Source organism: Plasmodium coatneyi, chromosome 7 (genome assembly GCF_001680005.1).
Source record: "Plasmodium coatneyi strain Hackeri chromosome 7, complete sequence".
NCBI classification, from domain to species: domain Eukaryota; phylum Apicomplexa; class Aconoidasida; order Haemosporida; family Plasmodiidae; genus Plasmodium; species Plasmodium coatneyi.
The window spans coordinates 335963-361431 of record NC_033562.1 but is presented as its reverse complement, the minus strand read 5'-3'; the positions used below and the strand labels follow the sequence as shown (position 1 = coordinate 361431).

At 44.0% G+C, this 25469-nt stretch overlaps 9 protein-coding genes across 9 annotated transcripts; 5 read left to right on the top strand and 4 right to left on the bottom strand.

Moving 5' to 3' along the window:
* Nucleotides 1-1688: 1688 nt before the first annotated feature.
* Nucleotides 1689-3342, top strand: PCOAH_00016200 (RNA binding function; the record flags this gene model as incomplete). The annotated part of the gene is made up of 6 exons (XM_020058429.1): nt 1689-1812; nt 2008-2134; nt 2275-2368; nt 2561-2831; nt 2944-3068; nt 3217-3342. 6 exons carry the CDS (start codon nt 1689-1691, stop codon nt 3340-3342), a joined length of 867 nt encoding a protein of 288 aa, XP_019914263.1.
* A 1242-nt stretch (nt 3343-4584) lies between these two features.
* Nucleotides 4585-6396, top strand: PCOAH_00016190 (Uncharacterized protein; the record flags this gene model as incomplete). The annotated part of the gene is made up of 1 exon (XM_020058428.1): nt 4585-6396. One exon carries the CDS (start codon nt 4585-4587, stop codon nt 6394-6396), a length of 1812 nt encoding a protein of 603 aa, XP_019913954.1.
* A 1460-nt stretch (nt 6397-7856) lies between these two features.
* On the top strand, nt 7857-13403 carry PCOAH_00016180 (Uncharacterized protein; the record flags this gene model as incomplete). The annotated part of the gene is made up of 10 exons (XM_020058427.1): nt 7857-9060; nt 9199-9615; nt 9774-9836; nt 9976-10044; nt 10209-10718; nt 10824-11144; nt 11295-11882; nt 12053-12163; nt 12309-13106; nt 13333-13403. 10 exons carry the CDS (start codon nt 7857-7859, stop codon nt 13401-13403), a joined length of 4152 nt encoding a protein of 1383 aa, XP_019914235.1.
* A 234-nt stretch (nt 13404-13637) lies between these two features.
* On the bottom strand, nt 13638-14941 carry PCOAH_00016170 (Uncharacterized protein; the record flags this gene model as incomplete). Its single annotated transcript, XM_020058426.1, has 3 exons — nt 13638-13700; nt 14253-14333; nt 14462-14941. The coding sequence occupies 3 exons, from the start codon at nt 14939-14941 to the stop codon at nt 13638-13640; spliced, it is 624 nt and encodes a 207-aa protein (XP_019913984.1).
* Nucleotides 14942-15960: 1019 nt separating this feature from the next.
* On the bottom strand, nt 15961-16939 carry PCOAH_00016160 (Uncharacterized protein; the record flags this gene model as incomplete). The annotated part of the gene is made up of 2 exons (XM_020058425.1): nt 15961-16568; nt 16726-16939. The coding sequence occupies 2 exons, from the start codon at nt 16937-16939 to the stop codon at nt 15961-15963; spliced, it is 822 nt and encodes a 273-aa protein (XP_019914264.1).
* Nucleotides 16940-18652: 1713 nt separating this feature from the next.
* On the bottom strand, nt 18653-19804 carry PCOAH_00016150 (Uncharacterized protein; the record flags this gene model as incomplete). Its single annotated transcript, XM_020058424.1, has 1 exon — nt 18653-19804. The coding sequence occupies one exon, from the start codon at nt 19802-19804 to the stop codon at nt 18653-18655; it is 1152 nt and encodes a 383-aa protein (XP_019914201.1).
* A 423-nt stretch (nt 19805-20227) lies between these two features.
* On the bottom strand, nt 20228-20524 carry PCOAH_00016140 (Uncharacterized protein; the record flags this gene model as incomplete). Its single annotated transcript, XM_020058423.1, has 1 exon — nt 20228-20524. The coding sequence occupies one exon, from the start codon at nt 20522-20524 to the stop codon at nt 20228-20230; it is 297 nt and encodes a 98-aa protein (XP_019914095.1).
* Nucleotides 20525-21689: 1165 nt separating this feature from the next.
* PCOAH_00016130 (Uncharacterized protein) lies at nt 21690-22838 on the top strand (the record flags this gene model as incomplete). Its single annotated transcript, XM_020058422.1, has 6 exons — nt 21690-21885; nt 21990-22064; nt 22175-22226; nt 22333-22410; nt 22546-22657; nt 22773-22838. The coding sequence occupies 6 exons, from the start codon at nt 21690-21692 to the stop codon at nt 22836-22838; spliced, it is 579 nt and encodes a 192-aa protein (XP_019914033.1).
* A 938-nt stretch (nt 22839-23776) lies between these two features.
* On the top strand, nt 23777-25408 carry PCOAH_00016120 (Uncharacterized protein; the record flags this gene model as incomplete). Its single annotated transcript, XM_020058421.1, has 1 exon — nt 23777-25408. The coding sequence occupies one exon, from the start codon at nt 23777-23779 to the stop codon at nt 25406-25408; it is 1632 nt and encodes a 543-aa protein (XP_019913921.1).
* Between the last annotated feature and the right edge of the window lie 61 nt (nt 25409-25469).

Below are 25469 nucleotides of genomic sequence, written 5' to 3'. Positions count from 1 at the left end.
ATATCATAAATACTGGTGTTGAAGGAACGGAGAAGGTAAGTAGAGTTGCCTTCGCGTGCAATTAGTACCTAAGCATCACTCACGTTCAATCGTATGTGTTCCCTTACGCATGTGCGCTCGATGTTAAGTGCTTTTCCTATTTGTAACCACGACAGTCGACGGGGATGTATATGGTAAAATAAAAATTAAGCGCAGCTGGCCTATATCCTCGTGCCGGAAAAAAAAAAAAAAAAAAAAATATCATATATATGGAAGCGCAAAGGAGAATAAAAAAAAAATATAATAAAAATAAATAAGGAAATAAAGAAAGAACGTTATGAAGAAAAAAAAAACTACAGTGATGAAGCAATTGGCAGAGTAGGTCTTCAAAAACGCATTTATTTCGCGCGAGTATGTATATATAGGTACATATACGGCTGAAAATGTCAGCGCGCTTTAAGCGAATTTTATATGACCAGTGAAGAACATATGCCCGCGCGAGCCTTACATGGATTTCTGCACGGACTTCTGTAAAATAAATATGTGATGATTTTCTTGCCTGCCCATTTTTCGCTCTTTTAATTCGAAGAAAACTCAAGGCGCGTCATTCGTGAGTCACCCTTGGGAGAGGCGTGACTAGAGGAACGATCAGAGGAGGTACTTTAGCGACGCGCAACTCTGCGCAACAGCGTGATGCGCCATTGCATACGTACATGTTACATTGCTACGTCGTTACATCGCTACATCGTTACGTTGTTATATCGCTACATCGTTGCGCCGTTACATCGTTACGTTGTTACATCCCTACGTGCGTTCGCCCCTCGTTGCCCCTCGGGGGAAGTGTCCCATTTTTAAGCGCTTCCCCGTTTGCCGCTCCACCCATGGAGGGATGCCATGACTTAGCCGTTCCCAAGGGGAAATAAAACGTCAGGGCAGGAGGACCCAGTGGTGACTTGTTAATGGTCCGTCCCTTGACTGGGCGCGCTGCTGGCCCGTCCTTGTCCACACTATTTGTGCGAATCGCTCGTGTGAGTAAAAGTAGCATACTTGTGTGAAGTCCTGTTGAGGAGTTCGTCTCCTTGACCCCTTCCAAATACGAATTGTTATCCTTTTCCCGCGTCATTTATTTTGTCCATTTCGAACCAACCGGGGGGGGAAGTCGACTTCTTTTCCCCGTCCAGAGGATGGTTCTGATATGAACCTGCGTGGTGGCAAATAAAGGGTCTTGCAACCCTGTGCGATCCTCTGCAGCGCGTGGGGGGAAAGCGAGGAAGGGCACTTCCCACCTGAGCATTCGTGCGTGTTTACATGTGATTATATATATATATTTGTATATATCCTTTACCCACTCATCACTGTTTCCTTTTAAATGCACCCATTTAACGACCCCTACTTGTATGTTAACAATAGTACACCTCGCACACACCTCCAATCCTTTATTCCTTTGCCTCCGCTTGTACCGATGCTTGTGCATATATAGGTCCCTACATGAAGGCAGCCTGTTTCTCGACCCGTGTGAAGCGTTTATTTTATTCTACCTTTTTGCTGCGAGTTTAAATGTGTTTATCGTTTGACCCCAAGTGGGAAGTGCACCAGAAAAGACATTTAACGTTTGCCTAGGGAGGACACTCCCCTACCAGCATCCACAAGGACGAACACAGTGTGCACGGGCGCACCAACCAACAGAGGTATGCAAAACTCCCGACAGAATGAGTATAAAGAACAAAATTGATATGAGCCTTGATGAGCTCATAGAGAAGGAAAACATAAAAGCCAACCAGAAGGGGCCCAACGAAAAGAAGACGGTTAACAAGTCGATTGAAAAAAACACAGGTAGGGCAGAGAAACGCTTGCACAAGTGTACATGTTAGTCTGTGTGGGAGGCCACCCGAACGTCCTTTCCAATATGTAACGTGTTGGAGAGGAACAGAGCGATCTGCCTACCCAAGTTAACTACCCCTCAGGGGTTAACAAAGCAGCGCTAACGCAACAACGCTAACACAACGAATGACCTTCCCCCACTTTTAGGACAAAAGTTCTTGCACAGTATAATCATCTCAAATGTGAACAGCAACAACTTGGAGTTGTACAAAAAGGAATTCAGCAAGTTTGGAAAAATTTATAATATTTATCACGACAGTGAGAAGAAGATCACGTAAGTTCTGCTCCAGTTGCGACGATGGGAAGGATGTTCCTAGCCAGTGGTTGCCACTTCTGTGTAGAGGTGGCCCCCCCCTGCGTGTCTTCATTGCCTACATTGCTTCCCTTCCCCCAATACACACGCAAATCCCGCAGATACGTAAAATATGATAATAAGAACTCCTGCGAAAATGCTATAAAGTCCATGAACGGTAACCCCCTGGATGGGGACACCTTAACGATAGTGCTGGTACGAACGCGGCGGTTTATCTGCTTAGCTGCTAGGGGGAAGAATACCCCGTGGGTCATATCGGCTTGTCGTCATTCCCCCTAGTTAAGCATCCCACGTGTAGATGCATATCTGTGTGCACATTTTCGTCATGCACATTCGCATGCACGTCGACCACCTTCACATGTACGCCTGTAATCTGCCCCCCTGCAGGGAAAGAAAATCCTAGACAAGAAGAACAACAAGGGTCCCAACCAGAACAACCACATCAACAACAACAACAACCATAGGAACAATAAAATCATCCCTCATTTTAAAATGCCCATGCACAACCCCAACGGTCCCTACCCCTACTATGTGAATAATAACCACGGCAACTACCACCCTCCCCCCTATGGTCACATGCCTTACCAACCCCCCTACCAGAATAACATGCACGACAAGGGCATGCCCCCCTTTAGCGCCGGGGGAAAAAACGTTTACGGTAAGGGAGTGGTGGAATGACCAATGTAGCCGTTTCTGTGATCATCTCTTCACCTGTTACCCCGGTGTGGTCACCTCATTCATTAACCTTGCGTATACCCCCCTCTCTTCAGATAATCAGAAGAATAACACCATCATAGTGACTAACGTCCCCACGTACCTAAACGCGGAAGATATCTTTTCAGCGTTTCAGGAGACGGGCAAAATTGTCGACGTTCAGATCCTCATGAATGAGAAGGTAAGTTCTTGCTGTTGGGCGTTTTTCCTGCGTCTGTCCATTGTACTTGGTGGACGCCACACCTGGGGTTGCCCATTATATCGGTTATAACGCTATATATGTACACTGTTCCTATACACACTGTTGCCATTGCCCTCCCCCTTAACAGAGAAAACTGACCGGGATCGTTAGCATCGAGTACGAAAGAAACGAGTCTGCCTCGGACGCAGTGCGCATGTACGATGGTGGATTTCTAAACGACAACAGGATTAGGGTTTTCTTGGACTGCCGCTAATTGGGGACCTCTGTTTTTTCCCCACCCCCCTTTCGTTCTGCACAGAAAGGGGGGAAGAAGCAAATCGGTGAGGATAATAACTCAGCGGACAGAAAATAAAAGTGCTACTCAACCCTGCGCGTAAAACGGAAGAGGAGGTAAAACCGGTGGACGTTGTAGGCGTGGTGGAAGACGCCATTAAACCCCTTTGTGAATACGAAGTTGTAATTTTTTTTTTTTTTTTTTTTTTTTTTCCCTCTGATTACACGTCATCGCTCCCTGATGGAGAGAGAAAGAAGAAATGTGTCCATTGTGTTAATCATATTGAAGTGCCACCTCTTTTTCGTTTTCGCGTTCTTTTAATTAACAGCGTTATTGGTGTTGAGTGTGCGAAAAACGTGTTGCGTGACGTGTCGCATTATGTTATGTTGTGTTTTTTTTTTTTAATTAATTAACTAGCCATATGTATAACGTTGGAAACACACAAAGGAGGAAACCTCTTTTTTTCTCCTAATCGCGATCAGGATGAACACAAAAAGGTGTTTATATGTTGTGTGCATAATTCAGGGTCGAATCTTGAAGCAACTTTTTTTTGGGGGGAAAACTGGAGTAGGCGAGTGGGGACCTACCAGGCGGCATAAAAAGAAGATAAGCAATCCACCTTAAAAAAGGTATCTACCATCTACGTGATTTATCCGCTGGAGGAATTTTATGCCAGTACAAATGAGGTACTTAATGTGGTTTTGAATCAAATGGGAAAAAGATAACCCATTTGGGAAGATAACTTTTCATCCCTTTGGGGGAGTGTATCCACACTTGTGTGAAGCTTTCATGTAGGTTATTTCCGATGAGGGCGCAAATGGTAGAAGGTCCTTTGGGAGTGCCTCCATCTGGGAGAAAATGTGAGCGTCGCTTTTCATGCAACTCGGTCGTGATGGAATTGTTCATTGGTGCACTTGCCTACCTATGGGAAAATTGCCTTTCCGGCGTGCCGCACTTCCAGCAATGTAATTAAATCGTTTAGTCACTTCTCACCCGTTTTACTACTTTTCGTATTTTTTACGATGCAGCAAATGTGGAAGAAATTTTGCGAAATAAATCCGCTTCTATAACAGCGCAGGTGTGAGGTCATTGCATGGACTTTTTTTTTTTTCTGCTTCGTGACCGAAATGGGTGAGTATATTACGCAGTTGCGAATAGAAACCGTAGGGGCTAACCCTAACGTATGAGTAAAATGACGAACGAACTGCTAACCCGCGAAACATGGAAAAGCTCGAAGAAATTTCCCGACAGTACGAACAGACCAAGCGGGAACTGCTGCATTGGATCGGGGCGCAGAAGAATAACGGGGCATCCAAGGCCTCAAGGGGGAAGAAGCACTACCTGGAAAAGACCGTCCTTCACAGTTTGCATGAAGTGATTAATAGTTACTGCAGTTTGGTGATTGTGCACAGGGAAGGGCGACATTCACACGGAACGAATAAAGGGAAAGGCGGACCCCAAAATGGAGACAGACGGAGAAACGTAAAGGATAGCTGTAAGAACCGCTGGAGTGACGGGGCAGCCCATGATGAGCTCTCCAGAAGGGTGGCACAAAAAAAGGCCATACAACATAGGCACGTAGCGAGAGTAAACCGGTTTGTTAAAACTGATAAAGCGATTGGAACGTTTGGGAAATACGTAGAGAGGGTATTTCGCTTGAGGAGGCATAGCACCTGCGATGGGGAAACGGAACAGGGGGATGCATCCTCAGTGCAGGAAATTCACCCTGAGGAAAAATCCCCCAATGAAGAATACAAACGACTGCCCAAACGTAGAATACAAATAATATTGGAAAGGGACATCCACTTCGATCTCTTCCTTGGGGCAGTCTTGAACTTCCTACAAATGCTCCTACGTACGGAATTACATCGTGTGAATGCAGAGGCGAATTGTGTTAAGGACAACCCCCCATGCGTCAGCAACTTAACCAACGAGGGTAAGAAAAATTGGTGGAGCAGAATGTTAAGCGAAGGAGGGAGGGGAAAGCAACTCGGGGTACAGACTACACATGTGAAGAGGCTACCTGCACAGAAAGAACGAGTTACCCATTTTGTAGATAACCCACATGGTCCAAGCAGCTCGTCGAGGGATACTGCTCACCGGGGTGAAGAAAGAAAAAGGCGAAGCAAAAATGACTCTTTTAAAGATCCCCCCAGTGGAGTGAATTCCCCGCTTTACCCAATGGACATGAAAATGCTCCTGTGGAGTTCGCTCCTGGATGGAAACCACCACCCGTACAATTTTATTATTCGAAAAGTAGACCCCAATTTGCTATACATTATTGATAGTGATAGAACACTGCTCAGGATTCTTTTTTTCTTTAACGTGGTGCACTTGTTTGTAACCTATATGTATGTCACGATATGTCAGAACGAACTCCTATTTTCTTGCTTGTCTGTATTTGTAACAATAATTCGGGGCTTCCATGGGACTTTCAAATTGGTGTCGAACGGTGCAACGGAATGGAAACACGCCTACCCGTTCTTCTGCGCGTTTGCCAGCATGGTGAAGAGGGACATCCTGCCCAGCGGTGGAGGCAGCCAGGAGGAGGAATGTATACCCGAGGGGAATACCCTTCAGGGGATGCATAACCAGGGTGGGGAAAACTCACACGTTGTTCACAGCTTTGGGGGCCTCTGCTTCGGGGTTGGCAGGGGCGATGCACGGAAGGATGTCCCCCGAGAATGTCTAAACAGTCAGACACAAAAAAAAGGGAAAAAGAAGAACGAACAAATAGGAGCTTCGCCACACGATCAGTACTGCTACTACGCAACGGTGAAAAATGAAGACGAAGTCGACTCCGTGAATCTAGCCATACATGTAACCAACACGAGCAAGGACAATATTTCTTTTTACAGAAGATACATCGAAGAGCACATCCAGAGGGTGTTCCTACATGTGTATAAATTGAGCGAACCAAAGAAGAGGATCTGTTCAAGTGAAAAGAACAAGGAGGAAGGAATTAATGATCCGTCAATATTTAAAAACTACAGGCAATTATTTCGAAGTTTTTTTCAAGAAATTGTATCGTAGTGATGAGTGGATGGGGTAGGGGCGGGGGGTGCAGGCTATCCATTTGGGCTCCACGTAGCTACTCGCATCGTTCGTTTTGTTAACCATGGCATGCATGACCATTGAAAAGGAGGCAACTCATAAGCAGAGTGAATTACTTGGTAGTCTCCCCCCCATTACAGAAATGTATGCACAACTCTGTCCGTGTGTACAGCGCGCATGGGGTTCAGCAAAAAAAAAGAAAAAAAAAAAATTATAATAATAGTAAAAATAATAAACGAGGGGATACGGACGTGTGGGGCATATGCAGGTGTGTAAGTGCATTTATTGATAAGTCACTCCTGGAGCATTTTTTTAGTGTTACGCGATTTTCGGTCCGTTCCCCTCCTCTTTGGGGGCCAAAGTGGAAGGAGCACCAAGTTGCCTCACCCGGAGCGGGGCAGGCAGTCGCACCTTTGCCACTTGTCTGTTCGCAATATTTTTTTTAGAACATTTTTTTGCGCATTTTTTAGAATATTGTTCAGGCATTTTTTAGCCATTTTTTGCCACATCCCACCCCCAGGGTGTGACTGAAGAAGCGCCTGTTCGCCCAAGTGTAGTGCACAATTTTTTTTTTTTTTTAAATTGCATTTTCTCGGGTTGCGGGGGAGTTACAAAATGTTACACACCAGCTCGCACATTTTTTTATTTTCTCCCCTTTTGGCGCATCCAACACCCCCTTGTTGATTGCAGTTTTCCCAGTGGGTGCAATCGTTACTGTCCGCACGTGCGCTTACGTATGCACCCGTGCATGTGTGGGCATGCGCAATTTTGAAGCATACAAGTGTGTACGGGTGTGAAAAAAAAAAAAAATAAAATAATAAAATGATCGCGCGACGATCTGAACGATCTGAATGAACGAATTAGCGAGTGCACGGAGAACTAACCAACAGACGATCTGACGATTTGACAACCTGACGATGTAACGATCTGATGGACCATTTCGTTAAATAAAAAAAATACATGACGCGTGGAAAATAATTAAGCGATCGCGTTGCGTTGCATTTCGCCCTCTTTTTTGTATCTTAATTTTTTTTTTTTTTTTTTAAACATTTGGGCAAACCGTAACTTCTTTCCCTTTTGGCCAACCCATCGAACAAAAGGTGCACGTCTGACATGTGCGTGCCCCTCACACAGCTTTGAAATACTCGCGTTGGGAGAGCATGCACAATAACGTGTCTGCTAGTTGGTTGCTGTTCGGCCGCCCCCATCGCACCTATTAGAAGAATTCTAATATGACCCTGTAGCTAGTCACTGAACAGACATTTGCGTGTACAGGCGAGAGCGCGTCCGCGTGTCGGTATTCCATGTACTCCCACACGCCCGCACGGGCATCCGTCCAATACACAAACATACACACATACACATACATACGCACATACACCTGTCTGCCTCTTCCCCCTCGTTTGGCCCCCACACACACAAACATAGTGTTTCCCTAAATGAGGTTACCACTCCTTGTGAGCGCGCTTGGCGTGCTGTGCTGGGCGCGAGGCGGGATCGCGCTCGAGTTGGGTCACAGTCTGTCTTTGAAGAATACGCCGGACGCAAGTACACTGAACATCCAAGTAGAGAACGACAAAAATAAAATATGCAAAAATGCATTTCTGTACATAAATGTAGCTGAATTGTTGTCTCAAAATGAGGAAGAATCCTATGTGCAAAAATGCGAAGAAATACTGGAGACGATAAAGAATGAAAATCCAGATGAAGTAGCCGATGCAGAGATAAATGAATTTATACTGAGTTTACTACACGCCCGTTCGAATTACGCCATAATAAATGAAGCAGACGAGGAAGTGTTAAGCAAGCTTCTCAGAAGTATAAATGGATCCATTAGTGAAGAACAAGCATTAAAGAGAGCCAAACATTTTGTTATGTATAACAAATTTATTAAGGACAGAACGAATGTAAAGAATGTACAGGAAATGCTAGTCATAAGTAGCAAGGAAGATGAATTTATGAATGAGCCAAAAAGAATTATGATAGAGAATATCGTAAATAATTTTGATATGTTCCATGAGTATTTAGTAATTTGGATGGGAAATGTTAAAGTGGGAAAGAGATATGCCGGACAGTCATTTTTGTCTATTAAAAATAACGCCTTCTGTACAACGCATATTCACCTATGTCAGAAATTTTATGAACAGTCCATCATATACTATCGGCTGAAAATAATTTTTGATAATTTGGTAACTTATGTGGACGAGAATTCAAAGCATTTTAAAAAGGATAAATTGTTGGAACTGCTAGACATGGACTCTAAGGTAGGAAAAGAGTCTCAGGTACACCATAATTACGTACTGGAAGATGAAACGGTTATCCCGAGTTTGTGGCTTACGGATATTAACGGTAAACACAGGGTGATTGTCGAAGTGTCACAGGATGGAAATAAGAAACTTATGCACGGCAAGGATATTAATAAGAGAGAAGTGAGCCAGAAGTTCCTTGTTACGGTGAAGAACCTTCGCAGGGACCTCAAGGACGAGGGGCTTTACGCCGATTTGATGAAGACCGTCAAAAACTACGTGCTCTCCATCACGCAGATCGACAACGACATTTCCAACTTGGTGCGCGAGCTGGACTACGAGGATGTAGAGAAGTGTAAGCGGGAAGCGAACCCATGCCGACAGGGCGGGTTGCTGCGTCAGCTGCGCTACCCGCATGACAACACTGCATGACAATACTGCGTGACAACACTGCATGACAACACTGCATGACGACACTGCATGACGACACTGCATGACAACACCCGCATGACAACACCGTTCCCCCCCCCTGCAGTCCTCATCGACCTGAACTTCTTCCTCTACTACGGCTTCCTCAAAATCGAAGAAGACAAGAACCTGGTCACCTTCAACGACGTGGCCCCCACCTTCACCAACCTGTACAAAGCCAACCACATCCTCTTCCTCTACCTCCTGAAGACAGGCTTCGAGGAAAACAAAAACTCAGAATATATGGCTTACAAATTTTACAAAAACATAGGATATAAAAAGGTACCCAATGAGAAGGCCTACGCCATATTCAAAGCAAAAAGCTCCCTCACCAACCTCCCGAAGATATCCCCGGAAGCTCTGAATGAGCACTTTCTGAGCATCTTTCCCAGCACCCCCGAGAACTACACTCCTCACCCTACTGAGCTGGACAAATATCAGTTCTTCTTCAGTGCGGCGTTTAAGGACTGCAACATTAACCAGGGTGAGTTCCTCCTCCGTAACGTGCATCTGCGCACAACGGTACCTGTGGACATGGTCATCTTTGCACAAGCGAATCTGTGTAGCAGTGCCCCCTCCACGATATACACACATTCGCACTGTTAACCGATTATGTTACCCCTTCACCTATTTACTGTTTAGGCTACTCGCCCAATTCGAAGGAACTCTGGAGTGAGCTGCTCTACGCCTTTGACCACTTGGGATGTAATAAAAGAAAAAAGACCACTCAGGGGGGATAGTAGTAGTCCAGGGTGGCGCTGCATACACCACGTGCACCTCCGAATAGGGCTCCTTCTCGTCACGTCGTCACGTCGTCATCTGTCACTCCTTCCCCACTTCGCAGGGTTCTACGTCCCCCCACATAGCATCATTTCGAGTCTTTCCAGAATGAGCTTTGTCAGGCAAATGCTGAGTAAGTAGTGCCCACGCCATCTACGTGGTAGCTTCTCCCATGGTTATCACTGCAGCGTGAGCGGCAACCTTCGCAACATCGTCTTGCGACATTGTCTTGCAACATCGTCTCGTAATGTCGTCGTGTTACTTCATCTCGGAACAATGTGTATGTTCTCCCCACAGTCAGCAGAAACTTCATCCTGAAGAACAGTGAAGCACTGGCCTTTCTGGATACCCAAGTGGCGAAACTCATGGATCTGATCCACCTCTCCCTGGGGATAGACAAATCAAGAGACGTACTAGACTTTTCCATCCCGAGCAAATTCTTCCACTACGAAAACGACTACAACACTTTGAAGGAAAGCGATAAGAAGAGACTCATGTTCACATATGACTACGTTGACTCCATTGCCAACAACTACTATTTCTACCACGACGTGAAATATCACGTCTTCAAGACTGAATACGAAAACAGATTCTTCACGTCGTTTCCTAATGTCTACAGTCTTGCGTATCAGCTGTTCAACGAGCTAGCCATAAACATGAACGTCGTTACCAATGCACCTCTAAAGAAGAAACTTAAGGACAAGTCCAAGTACGCCTGGTTCACCTTGCTTAACATTATTGGGAAGAACCACGACATTTACTCCAAGGGTCCCCGCCTGGTCTTCGCTGCCTACATGTTGGCTCTAGGTACGTGCATCCGTCACGGCATGAACCGATTAAAACGATTAACCTGATTAACCGATTAATCGTTTGCCCCATTAACTGTTTACCTGATTAACCCCCCCTTTACAGTCTACTTCATCGAGTCGCACATCGACATATCCCGCTACCAGCCAAAGGAGTACTACTTCATGAAGCAGTCACTGCCGCTAATAGACAACGTCCACAAGAGCGGCTTCAATATGCTGAAAAAAAGATGTGACATGCTCATAAATTTTATGAAAATAAACAAGGCGCCTCAGAAGTACCAACAGACGAACATGGAGGAGTATATTAAGCTCATGAACTTGACTGCCATCGTTTTGTGGGGAAAGGAGAGTAAGAAGTCCGTGTTCTACGACGATGACGTTAGTCTGTACAAGAAGCTCATGATTGCCTGTGTGTTCAACGGGGGTAAGTGTGGTGCCTTATTATTTACGTAGCGCGTGGCGGCGTCATACAGCTACCATGGACGCAGCGAAGCGGCAACACGTGGCACATTTGTTCACTTCACCGATTCACCACTTCACCCGTTTACCACTTCACCTGTTTCCCGCTTGGCAGGCAAGACCGTGCAGGAGAAGGCCATCGAGAGCATCAACAAGTCGTGTGACGTGAAGTTCTACGGACTGAACCCGAACAGGCTAGACGAGTTCATCGACATCAACATGAGTATTAACAAGTGGAACCCAATGATCCTGGAGAAGCAAGCACAGTCCTTCGTCCTAAGTTGCAAAACGCAAAAACTAATGTATAACAATATCAACGTAGAGAAAATAAAACTCGATAGCTTCTACAAACTGGCAGATGCACCAGAGATGATTAAGACGTACCATTGCTTCAAATTGGGACGACAAGCTGCATCTCTGCTAGAGTCAATAATTTTAAAAAAAAAGTTCGTTCAGTTCAGAGTTAAGGACGCCATGGATGTGTATGATTTTTTCTACATAAATAAAGTTCTTTCCAACAATGTCCACCGAGACTTCCAAACGTTTCTTAAGGATAAGAAGGGCTATGAGAAGAATCAGAACGAAATTATCATAAGCAACAGTCCGCTCGGCCCTGAGAAGACGAAGAAGCTCATCGACGAACACCAGTGCTACTGGTTCAGCAGCTATGACAATTTCAAGGTTCTTTGGATGCACGTGTCGAGTAAGGGAAAAAACGTAGTGCTGTGCACGCATCATGCGGAACGGCAGTTTTTTTTTGTACTTTTTTTTCAACATTTTGCTCACAATGTGAGTGAGAAATGAATGAATGGGATGACCAACCTCTGCGTGACTGCGCCCATGTCATCTTCATCCTGTTTTTCCCCCCTACAGGTAACATGGGAACCGGAACGTACTTGAAAAACTTCTTCTCCGAAATATGGCGAAACATGCACTACATATTCAAGAGGAAGGCCACGGTGAAGGACGTGGAGTTCTTCTCAGGTAAGTTCTACCTCCACATGGTGACGGTGCCCACTTTGCGGGAAAAAAGAAACCAATTTATCCCCTTCACTTTTGCTTCCTCCAAAACGCATGAACAGAAGAATCGCTTCTTCACCCTTCCATCCACATAACAACTTCCCCACAGGAGACCTACCCCAGAAGGAGCTGATCGACTACTACTCCCCGCTGGTCCACTCGGAGTCACACTGCCAAGAGCAAACGCAGTCCCTTTTCATATCCTTAAGAGATAACGATGAGAACAACCGTATGGACATTCCAGACAAAATAAAGAAAGCCTACTTTCAATGCAAACTGGATTACTACAAAAATAATCACACAGATAAAACGCACTTAATTAAACCAAGGGACTTCCTAGACCAAAAGGTGTACGTTCTGAAGCAGCCATACTACCTCATTGGCAACATAGACAACACGCATAAGAATAAGTTACTTCGACTTTTCGTAACGGAAACCACACTGGATTATCTTCTCCTAGATAATATAAACATTCCCGAGTGTTTTGGACGTTGTACCGTCGACCATTTCAGTAGAGTTGTTCTCCAACAAGAAAAGACGAACAAGCATGATCAGGTAATAAAAAACGCATTAATACCAGATAACACCGCTTCGAAGAAGAGAAAAGAAATGACTGTATATGTGAGCAACATTTATGTGCACAATATAAAAACGGATTACTTAACGAAGGAAGAAATTACCAAAAAGGACATTGAAGAAAATAAGGTGAAGGTGTGTCTAGGAGTGGGTACCTACTTCAATCAAAACTTCCTCACGGAGCAACATTTCAATTTAACCCACAAACCCGTCTTGGATTTTGGATCAGAGCACAATTTTAAAGTTTTCCTGAAAAAGAATGAATCCCAGCTCTCCAAAAATGAGAACGACATTTGCTTCGTCAACTACACCTTGAACATAACCAATATAGGTGAGCCTCCGTGGGAAAACCAACAGGGAAAGCGAAAAGGAGGGAACTCCACAGTGTGTACCCCACCTTCATTACGCATGCGTTCGCCCGGATGGGAACTCGAATGTTGTTCATCCGGCGGATGGTTATTCACTACCACCACACCATCCAACCACCATCGTATCATACCACTTCTACTTCTACCACTCCTCATTGCTTTTTCACTTCACTTCACTCCCCCCCGCAGAAATCACCGACCCGTACCGCGAAATCAGCGAAGACTTAATAAAGAATTTGTACATTTTAAAAAATAAATAAGCGGCGCCTGGGCGATGAGCAGTAGTGTGTGCGTGGCGCAAGTTGAAGAGGGGAACCTCCAAAGGCGGTCACAAATTGGCACCTAGCTGAGCACCTTAAAGGGGAATGTTGCACGGTGTGACGGTTTGTGCAGCCGCCATTTGGGGTGTCTACTTGAGGAGGGCATGCCAAACGTGAGTAGTTCCTGAGTTGCGCAGCTACCCCGCTTAGATGCAGCAGAAGGGAGACAAATCTTCAAATATCCCTCATCCTGCTTAACGTGTTAATTTTTCGATTCAGAATGTCAATTTTGCTGTCCTAGAAAAAAAAAAAAAAAAAAAAAAAAAAAAAGAAAATTTTGAATTAGCGTGTGAACACGTGGAGAGGAGACGAATTGGGCACGACAGAAAAATTATGAACACTGAACCAATTGGACACGTGCCAACTGTACAGCTATGCAACAGCGCAAGTGAGAAGGCTACCCCCCTTTTTTCAACTCCTCCCCCTTGCCTCGTGCGCGTCCACTTTTTTTTAACTGCTTTTTAATGTGTGTCCTCGCGCGTTAGTGTATACAGCATGGGGATGAGAGGAAGGGGTGGAGTGCCCTCTTTCTCCAATGTATTTTTTTTTTTTTTTTTTTTTTTTCCTTTTCTCCCGACCCCCGTGGGCACGCGTGCATGCAGTTTTTTTTCTCTCGCTGCGTTGTCAATTTTGCGCTTTAAGATTTAGACTTTAACGTTTAGACTTAGGTTTTTAAACTTAAATTTTTAAACTTAAATATTTATGCGTTATGCCTTGGACGGGGGTTGGGCTCCCCAATCGCTGCAGCGGATCGTGCGGCGCATCATGACACTACTATTTTCGGCCCACCTTTATCTTTAGAAGCTTCTCCAAGTTGAATATTTTGTCGCGCAAGATCTTCACAATTTCTTCGTTGAGGAATTCGGCGCTCTGCGGGGGGTAAAGGAGGATGGACATGAGGTGAAACGCCTTGAAGTAGACAGGGTAAATAGTGTAGATAGTGGCATCGCCTGTAGGGGTGGAAGCATCAGTTGGGCCTCTTCCCTCTCAGGAAGGACCTGCCATGATTGGTCTCCTGTCCCCTCCGCAAGGGGAGATTCTTCCTCGTTAAACGGTCTAGTCTGGTCCTCTCCCAAACTGCCCGAAGTCTCCACCTCCATTTCAGAGCTCTGAAATTTATGCAGCTGATTTTTAAACGTATTCAGCACCTTCTCCACGCCCATATATTTACAGTTCACAATTTCTTCCACATGTCTTTTATCAATCCGAAAACCCAGTCTCCTAAAAACCCTCTCATTTAGTGTGTTCCAATTGTACCTTTTTTGGCTAATTGAATTTGCCTTACTATAATTGTGGAGTTCAACAAACTTGGGTAGACATATATTTACCAGTTCTGCCATTAGAACTCCATCTGAAAATTCTCTGTGGATGTTTTTTATTTTTCTGGATAGGTTGAAACTGCTGATCCAGTCGTACAGGTCATTTAGTTCCTCTTCCTTCACCCTGGCCACCACTTTTGCAGGTTCTCCTTTGCTCATTATGCTGGGTAAAAAAAAGGAGGAAATACTTTACGGAGCTGTGTCTATGCAGGCCGCAACGGAAAAATGAAAAAAAAAAAAAAATAGTTTACCTCAAAGTAGAAGACATACCTTGGCAATCTCAAAAAGATGAACAATTTTGCACTGTACACTTAACAATGCGGGGGGAAAGACAAAAACCAACAGGAGGGGGAACTCCAAAAGAGTTTGCCCACTCTAAGTGTGCCCCCCCTTCAAATGTCTACGTCTTCTGTTATTGGGACTAAAGACACAGAGAACGTTGCTGTTATTTTATCTAATCTCTTTTTTTACCAAATGGAGAGTGAGACTGAGGGAAGATACCCCAAAGGTACTTCGCACACCAATTTGAGCATGCAATTCGGACTGCCTCACTGGGGAAGACACTATACAAGTCAACACGCCCCCACTGCCCCATCGTTCGCCCAATAGGTTAACTAGACACGGGAGGGAAACATGCATGTACGTTTAAGTTGATCTGTAAAGGGGAAAAATAGTCCCTCTTTAACACTTTTCTGCTTTTATTTGTTTAATTTGTTTAATTTTTTTTTTTTTTTTTTTTTTTTTTTTTTTTTTTTTTTTTTTGCATGCGTTTATCTTTCCACAAAATGTCTATATGAAGAAAAAAAAAAAGACGAAGAAACAATTTAAGGGACATCGAAGGAGGCCCGAAAATATTTAGTACGGATTAGTGATACAAGTTCACTTCATCTTAGAGCGAGCTGGCAAATATCTTGCAGCGCAGTGTGTACAAGCTTCTGACATGCACATCGTACAAAACGGGGTCGAATCGAAATAAGTACACGCGAATGGACATATAAGCGGATGAGCCACATGCGCATATAATGGTGAGCAGGCGGGATGAAAAGGCGGAGGAGGCATCACCTCTCAGCCGCTGATGCTGCTCCTCCGAGGGCACACAGAAACATGCTAATATTATGCGTCTCCCATTTGGAGAAACTCCTGCGTTGTAGAGGCGGCTTCCTCTCACACGTAGAGCATTACAAGCAGAGGGAATATTGCTTCTTCCTCCTGGGTTCTTTGAACCGACGGTACGGCGCAATGGCCCCCGCAGATGTGCAAGCACCACAAGGAGCCGAAGAAGCTGGATACACAAAACATTTCGAGTTGGCATACCTACTATCCGTTGCGGCTTCCTTTATTTTGTCAATGTAATCCTTGGCTATAATTAATTCATTGTTTTTTTCCAATGCCATTTTTTTTTGGTTTTCTCTCTTTTTGGCCTCAAACTGACGCAACACTTCTTGCTGTGCTTCGTATGCATTTTCTATCGTTTCATTCCACTCACTTAATTTTTTATTGTTATGTAAAAGTTGTTGTTCCTTCAGAGCATGAGTGAATAGAATATTCTTCTCGTACTCATTCATTGCTTCTTCCAATGCCTTTCCTTGTTCCTCCTGCGAGCTCCTCATTTTATCCATCCACTTAGCTTGGTCGTCTATATACGTGTCTGATATTTTTTTTAAAAACATTAAAACCAGGGCTTTCATTTCATCCACCGTGAGGAGGTTGTCTCCGCAGCATTTCAACTTACTCAGCCACTTCTTGTTCACCATGTAACTTTCCACGTGTTTTAAGTCTAGCTGGCCTGAGTGAAGGAGAAAAGGAACAGTGTAAAATTCGCAACAATATTGAGACGGAGAAAAATGGAGTGAACCATTCACAGGGCAGGAGAGGCTGAACATGCGGACGTAAGAATAACACAGATATTCATCGAACACTCCATCGCTCCTAGCGCGCCTTACCATTGTCGTCCACGAATCGGCAGACGTACTCCATAAAGCCGCACTGCATAAGGAAGTGCCTGAGTATCATTTCCACAGTCTTGTAAGGAAGCTTGCCCTGATTGCCTATGTCATGACAAGCGAAAACCATGTCCAGCTGCTGCTCAAGTCCGGGGTAGCTAGCGTAGATGTCCTGTTTTTCGAAATCATCCTCCTTCGACGATATTTGTCCCATTGTTGTAGGTGGGGCAGTGGGGAAGTGACTTGCGCGTCTTTTTTTTTTATAAGTGGAGAATGGAGTGGAGGAGCTCACTATTTATGTGTGGTAATTTTCAGTGTGCATGTGTGAAGGGGCGCCTATGCGTGCGTATGCGCTGTGCGAACACGAAGGTGTATACTTTCCAAAATGGTTGAGGGTTAAAAAGGAGGTGGCATGTACACGTGCACGCGCCTTCCTGCTGTTAAAAACTGCGAATAGGCAAAAATAACAATAATGGGTAGGAGGAAGGAGCAGCGGTAAATAATTCTACAACGCTGGCAAAAAAAAATAAAAAAAATAAAACAAGTGTGAATCACGTGGTTGTTTCGTTTCACAATGCTTTCAGTACTGCGTGATGTGATGGTGTAAAAATAGTAGCATTTTTTTTTTTTTTTTGAAAAGCACAAAAAAGGACGAAGGCGCATTCCTTGTGGTGAACAAATTGCACTTTGTAAAAGGCGAACGAAAATGTTGTCTTTATCTGCAGGGATGCGCGCGCAGGTTTGTGTTTCTTTTTTGTTCTACGTAGATCTAGCAAAAGGGGGCGAATATAAAAACACACTCTTTACTTTTTTTTGCACTTAAAATGAGTAATGTAGACGTTGGGTTAGCCACTACGGAGGACGCCTTGTTGGTAAGCAGTCGTCGCAGTTGTGTCCGCACTTTGGAGCATTTAAAAAAAGAAAAAGCCAAAATATTGCAAGAAAAAAAAAAAAAAAAAAAAAAAAGCCTTGCATATTCATACAATATAGCTACAAACGTGTGGCCTTAAATGGCACTTTTCACAAATCCTACCTCTTTATGCACAAAACGAGGAAACGTCGGAAGACCATTCTGGCAACACCTTATGGGACAACTTTATTCCGAACAAAACAAAAGGGTGTGTGGTTGGTGTTATGGTCAAAATTGACAGCGTTAGAATACGCCTGTGTTGAACATTACTATATGTTTTGCCAATTTGGTTATTTTTTTGATTTACACATAATGGCTTTTTTTTTATTGCAATAAATTGGCTATTTTTTTTTTTTTTTTTTTTTTTTTTAGCTTCACTGTTCATACAAAAATGACTGCATTGTAAAAGCTAGTTAACGAAACGTGTGCGCTAGTGCTTTTTTTTTTTTTTTTTTTTTTCTATTTCGTTAAACAGCGCTTAAGTGTACTAAATTAAAGCGGAAGAATGTGTAGCCTCATCACTGTCTACATGCTCAAAATGGTAGAATTAAGAAGTGTTTGTACTTTTTTGGAACATTGCACGGGGGGAGGAACTGTTGCTTTTCCGCTTTTTCTTGTTTTGTCCTACTACAACGCTGGAAAAAAAGGGAACGAAATTCTGCAGATAAGTAGTGCAGCGTGAGCGATAATTTCGCGTTCCTTTTAATGGACAAAAAAGTTGCACTTGGTTGGAATTATCACAGGAATGGCTGCCCTCGCCCTGGTTGGCGCAATTTTAGGATCGCCCTCTTAGCACACGGGCGTGCATACGATGTGCGCACAAAGGTTCCTCACATGAAAAAAGAAAAAAAAAAAAAAAAAAAAGGAAAAGGGAAACTTTACATAGGGCACTTTTGTTTTTGCCAAAAAGGGGTAAAACAATGAACTAATATATGCATATGTACAAGGCACAGGTTTGTGGGGGAACTACCCCTCTCCTTTTGGATGTCCAAAACATAAATCCGCTTTATCAGCATCTCATTGGATATTCCTGTTAACGTAAATGTTGTAACGTTTATCGTATGCGGAAGCGACACCACTTGCCAATATTTCCTCGATGCTGGAAAAGGACTTGGTCGTTATAGGCACCGATGGAATGGCCACATCTCCATTTAGGAAGGATAATAACACGTAATTAAATGCATCGGCCACTTTGAAATAATCGTAATTTAGATAATTGTTCAGGTTAAAGAAATGGAGGGTAATGCCTTTCTCCTGCAGCAGTTTACATTCGTGTGGATTTAAGTAATCCACGTTTGCCATGCATATTATGTTGGCATTTAACGCACTTACTGTGAAAATATTTCTCTTTAAAACGCTGATGTCAGTGTTGGCGTGTGGAAACACAACGATGGTTTTTACTCCAAGTCCATTTGTTACGTCTTGCGTGTGCTGTTGGACGTTTGTGTCTTGGGTCCGTATGGAGACCCGTTCTTGCATGACCTCACTGCTGATGTGGAATTGTTCCAGCAGCGCTTCGGTTGGGGTTATCACTTCGGTCGGTTCTGAACTCGGTTCTTCACCCGGTTCTTCATTCGCTTCTCCACCTGATTGCTCATTTGGTTTCCCATTTGTTTTCCCGCTCGGCTTTCTCGACAAAAATACCTCTATGAGGAATTTCCTCCTTATGAGAAGCTTCAAAAACGGGAGCACTTGAAAAATATCGTCTGCAAAAATGGCAAGGTACTGCAGCTTGTTTGGGCAACTCAGGGTACTCACGCAAATGTGAGCTTCGTAAAAGGAGCGGAGCGCTGCGCACACTGCATGATCCTTTTTCAAGTGGCTGCAAGGATACTCAACAACGTCATGGTAAGGCGTTACAATAATGTCCTTAAGAACTTTACACTTGAGGGTGAATATCCCAATAACGTCTTTACCTAGCACTGAGTTCGCTGCGACTGCCTGTGTAACTGTGCCCCCCACGCGTAACACTTTACCAATATATACATTACCTATTAAGTGGCTTAGCTCAGATTGCCCTTTGTTCTGGTTCTGCTGGGGATCTTCCCCCTCTGATGTTTTTACAATTTGGCAATTCTTCCGGGATGGCAAGGGGTGGGGGGAGAAATTGGACGAACAGAAGGAGATGCATTTTACCTGGACGTAAATGTTTAATTCGTTAAAGTGCATGCTTCCAAAAGGGGGGGATGGCAGTTGCGTCGATGGGAAGGTGGATTGGTGTGCAGGTGGAGGATCTGCCCTAACAGAGCACTTCAAGTACAGAGGGGTTATAAAATAATTAAATGGGAAAACCGCTCCCACTGGGGGAAAAATCCTCTGTGGGGGGGGAGGGTATATTCTCCTTTGTATGTTCTCCCCAGATGGTCCAAATGAGAGCAGAATTGTCTTTGTGTGATTATCCCCCCCCCTGGCTATACGCGATCATTCACGTTTGGCTGTTTCGAAATGGTTACCAAAAAAAAAAAAAAAAAAAATACATGTACACTTACATAAATACATATATGCATACGTGAATACACACTTATCTATAGGTACCCACGCAAAGTGACGCAGTGGCTGCCGCTACGAAATGTTCGCGCCGTCTTCTCCCCCTCAGTCGCGCTTGATGGGCACATTTTCGTAATTGACGCAATCGTAATCTCTGAGGATTTTCAGCAGCTTGTTCTTTTCCTCCATCAGTTTATTTTCGCGTATGTTTATATTTTGCTGCCGGGTATTCCTAATTCTGTACTGAAGATCTATTAGGAAGGTGCCTATGGTGATGGTTAGGGACATGAGAAGTACCATTGGGACACCACAGGAGAAGAGCTTGTACCTCCTCTCGATGACCTCCAGTCTGTACTTGGTTCGTTCGCACTTCTTCACGAAGTAGCTAATTAGAGTTCTCATTTTATCGCTTGTAAGCGCGGGGGGACCAAACCATTGCGTACCTACGCGTGTATCTTCAGATATAAATATATACGTGCGTACATTTTTGCACTACAAGGAGATGATTTTTCTCCACCCTCTTTTGACTTTCTTCCCCGAGTGACCCAGTATAGCAATGCCCCAAAAGACTACATAACCATCATCCTGCGAACGGCTCACCAGAGACTGCTAAAGGGTTGCTTTTCCCACAGTTCCTACTGACGCGATGTTTGTGTGTTCTATGCCTGTTGGAGAGCCCCCCTTTCCCTTCGCATCGATGTATATATGGACCTATCTTCGTGATGGTCAAATATCAATGACGCGGGCTCGAGTGGAGCAAAATTGGCAAGCACATCAGTAAGTCAAGGAAAATTTAAGAAAATGCATGGCTATAGTGAAAGCCCATATTAAAAGGGAATAAAAAAAACGAAAACGTACAATGTGGGAAAAAGAAGAAGCTAGAGCAACTCGTAAAGCGTACAAAAATTAACCCACCCGAGTAGGTTTTTTTTTTTTTTTTTTACAAACGTGCCTAGTGCCCGGCGCGCCGACTGCACATAGCAATTTCAAGAGGTGGAAATTCCTGACCAGTTCTGTTCACTTAAAATTGGTTACCGATCTGAGCGGGCGGAAAAGTGCCTTAAGAAGAAAAAAGGGGGAAACTTCCCAAGTGGAGGGACACACAACCGCATGCGCTTTTTCGTCTCTATGTTCTTAAGGCCGATATTATCACTTTTTAGTTGCATACACATTTTTTGTTACCCCTAATTGTGCACATTTTTTTTTCCCCCCCTTTTTTTTTTTTTTTTTTTTTTTTTTTTTTTTTACATTTAAGTGTACACCCCCAAGATATTTTTCCAAGTGGAAAAATAGGTCCTTCCTCTTTAGTCTGCCCAATAACCCCTTGACTGGTTACCTATTGAGATACATTTTTTTTTTTACCTTTTTTATTTTCTCTTTTTCGCACTGGTTTTAATTTTTGGGTTGCTTCACCAAATTGGCGCGTCTGTTTGGAGGGATTGCCTTGCACAGAACTGGTGGTTATTTTTTTTGGCGGCCCAGTGGCTCTCCCCTCAGCGTGGAGAAAGCATGATCAAGTACAAACGTGAACAAGCGTGAACTAGAGTGGACGTGAGGACCAGGCAAAATGGCGCTGTTCACTCTTTTCACCTTTCTCTTTTTCCTCTTTGTGTCTTCTCCTCACTTGTGCTACTCCTTTAAGAGCAACCGGGGGCGCGAACAGACACTGCTAAATAGTGACCCCACAGATGTGCACAACTTTGACAAAAAATTCTTAGAAAGTCAACTGTGGAAAAAAAATAGGCTCTACTATGTTTCCTCCAGTAAGACAGCATGTGGACTTTCGAGCGGGTTCCCCCTAGAGAAGTGGGCCGATGTGCTTGTACAGCACCCAAACGTACACCACTTTCCGATGCAACCTTGTTAGGTAGGAACCTGTTCAGAAACAGCTTCCAGAAGAATCACGCGCCTAGGGTAAGGATGGCCCTTTCGCTATTTAAGGGTAAGTTTTTTTTTTTTTTTTTCGCCCCCTTTTGTTTAATAATCTCCCGAATTAGCTCACGCAACTGCAAGGGCAAAATGCAACTCCGTGTCCTTCCCCTCCTTTTGTAGATATTAACATGTCTAATCTGTTCCCCGGTTTCAAGACGATTTTTAACAAAAAGTAGGTTGCTCCCGTCCCGCTCGGAATCGCCCCTTTTTGTTAGCTCCCTCTTTGCGGTGTCTCGACTGGACCTTTACACCATCTCACACTTTTACCCCCCGTGCAGATTCCTGTTCGAGCCCCTGTTCAATTCCCACAAGGACATCATCATGCGAAACATGAAGAAGATCCAGTTGATACAAAAGTAGCCTTCCGTGGGAACCCCGTTTCCGCTTGTTCTTCTGTCTACTTGCCTTTTTTCACCTCACCACGTTTTCCCCCTTTTCCACATTTGCCACCTCACCACGTTTCCCCCTTTTTCACTTCCCCCCCGCCGCAGAGGTAACGTGGTGAAGAACCTCGTGATTTTCGGGGCCTCCTGCTTCACCATTTATGCTGTGTCCAAGCTTCTCCTAATGCTCAGGCGGTTCTTCCAAAACCAATACAAAATGGTACTGCTTTGGTGGAGATCGCAGCACAGCTGCATAGAGGCTTAAAAAATGGGAAGATCTTCAATATTTTACCATTTCACCCGGTTCACCCTTTTTCCCATTTCGACCCCTGCAGATAAGTGAACAAGAAATAAAAATGCTAGGCAAGTACGAAAACCCTCACATTGAGTTTAAGGACTGAGTAACACTACCCCTTATTTCCCTTCACAGAAGTCGCTTTTTTTTTTTAAGTCAATTTTGTCCACCTTGTTTTGTGCCAATTTGGGGTCACATTCCTTCCACATTTGCGCCATATTTCCGGCATTTTTTGACTCATTCGTCATAAAATAAGTCACACAGCGCATTTGGGTGAAGTTCCCCCTTCTTTTTTTTTTTTTTCTCAACCTTTGACAGTTTCTTGGGAGCATTAATCTGTGCATTGTGTTAGCCCTCTTTTGCGAGCTCCCTCCCGTGTTACGCTTTCTGCGCGCCATTTATTTATTTTATTTATTTATTTTTTTTTTTTGTTTTTGAGGGAAAGAAAAACATAGTACATGTAGGGGTACACCGTAGGATTGCCCATTTTGCTCGTTTAAAAATGCACAGGCGTCTCGCCTTATCGCACGGACGGGGAACAGACAAATGTATGTACACCGACCTTTGCCTGCACGTGGAAGGTTTCCTACTTGGGCACGGCGGCCGCAACTTGGCCCCAACAAGTAAATCGCAACAGGCAACTCTCAGTGGCCATCTCTCTATTGCAATTCTCAGTCAGTATCACATTTCCCAATTTGTAGTTCCCAGTTCACCCTTTTTGTCTACGTGTCTTTTTTCAATTTGTTTGCCACCCCTTTTGTCAACGCGTCTTTTTTCAATTTGTTATCCACCTCTTTATGTCGCTCAAAGAAAGCGGTAAAAAATTTTCCGACGCATGAACCTGCTAAGTAAAGGCTTTGCACACCCCCTTGTTGAACGAACAGAAGGACCCTTCTCCCAAGGAGCAACATCGCGAAGAGTAAGGGAAGGAACGCGCTAATCCGGCACATGCGTTAAATTTGCAACGGGTTAGAAGTTCTCCTTACCTCTTCCGCGTGAACCACCTATCTGTTTTTTCTCCGCTTAAATAACCACTATACCAACATGTGCAAAGCCGCCACGATAGACGTCACCACGATGGGCGCCACCACAGTGGACGTAACCAAGATGAAGGCCAAAATTCGGAGCTCCAAACTGCACGTGCTAACCTTCGCAACCCACGAGCAGGGGTACTTCAAAACGTTGCAGGAAAGTTGCTCCCGTTTGAACATAGACCTGACTGTGCTAGGAATGGGAAAAAAATGGGAAGGGTTCATAACAAAGTTGGTAAAAGTAAAGGAGTACATAAAATCGTGCAACGACAACGACATCGTCCTTTTTGTGGACGGATTTGACACATTCTTCGTTCAGCCAGCGAATGTAATTGTGGAAAGGTACATAATGAATTACGACAACTTATTTGTGTGTACAAGCGAAAGCACCTATTCGAATAGCTTCTTCCTCCTACGGATTATCGAAAATATGCACTTAATTTTTCACAACAGCATTTTTAAAAACAATGATAGCACTGAATGGGATTCCACGAGGATTCGAGACAAATATAAAGACTTCACTTATTTTTATAAAAATTTAAATTTACTAAATTCGGGCGGATGGATAAGCAACGTCTTCCTAGCGAAGAAAATTTTACAATACATCCCTTCCTTTATTGAGAACGACCAGATCTTCCTCACCAACTTGTACTTAGACTGCAACTATTTGATGAAGCTCCAGCTGCAGCAGGATAGCCCCACACACGGAAAGGAAAACCCACTTGATAGTTGCGTCCCTCAGGAGAATGCGAAATACTACAACAGAATTATCGTTGACAATCACAACATTATTTTTCACTTGTTTCGAAGCAAAGGGAATGTGACTCTGATGAACTACCAGGACTGTGTGCAGTTTTTTCCTTTTCGCCCGTTGCTCAGTGCGTACTACCTGAATAAGCATGGCGACGAGACGGTCGAAAGGAAAAAAAAAGATAGTCTAGCTAGCCAAACGGTAGGGAAAAATAAAAAAATTGGCCAAGCTAGCCAAACGGTAGGGAAAAATAAAAAAATTGGCCAAGCTAGCCAAACGGAAGGAAAAAATAAAAAAAATTCTGTCCTATCCTCCATAGTGGAATTCTTTAAAAAAGAAAAAAGCGACGGGAAAGAGCTAACAAAAAACGAGATAGACGCACACCCAACCACATGGACGAAGCGGAAGACCATTCTGGACGAAGTGTACATGGATAAAGGGTTACGGAAAATCGGTCAGATAGAAAAAACATTCAATTACTCCATAATTGACACGCATACACACACGTCCCCGTGTGTTCTCCACATGCACTGCCTGCGAAATGTGGACGAGATGATTCGCACCATGGGATTGAAAAATATATACTCAGCCAAATGGTACAGCAATATATGGTACCTCTTTTACAGCCTAAAAGGGACGCTAAATTTTAACTACTTTAGCCTCCTCTTCTCAACAGTCGTTGCGTCTGTTGCGCTATTGCTAATTCAGGTGAAGTATCTGCTCCAGTTTATAAAATATGTGGACTCATCTTTTGGCATGAACTGCATCGGGGAGGATAGATACGTCAACAAGGCGATGTTTCTGCTGAACGACGTTGGGAACTCCTGTTTTGTCTCCTTCATATTTGCCATTTTGTTTTGGGCCTTTTACATTTTTAACAAGGCCATGGGATGAGGGGTGCGACGCGAAAAAAGAAAAAAGGATGCCATTCGGCTTGTTACCCCTACGGAATACT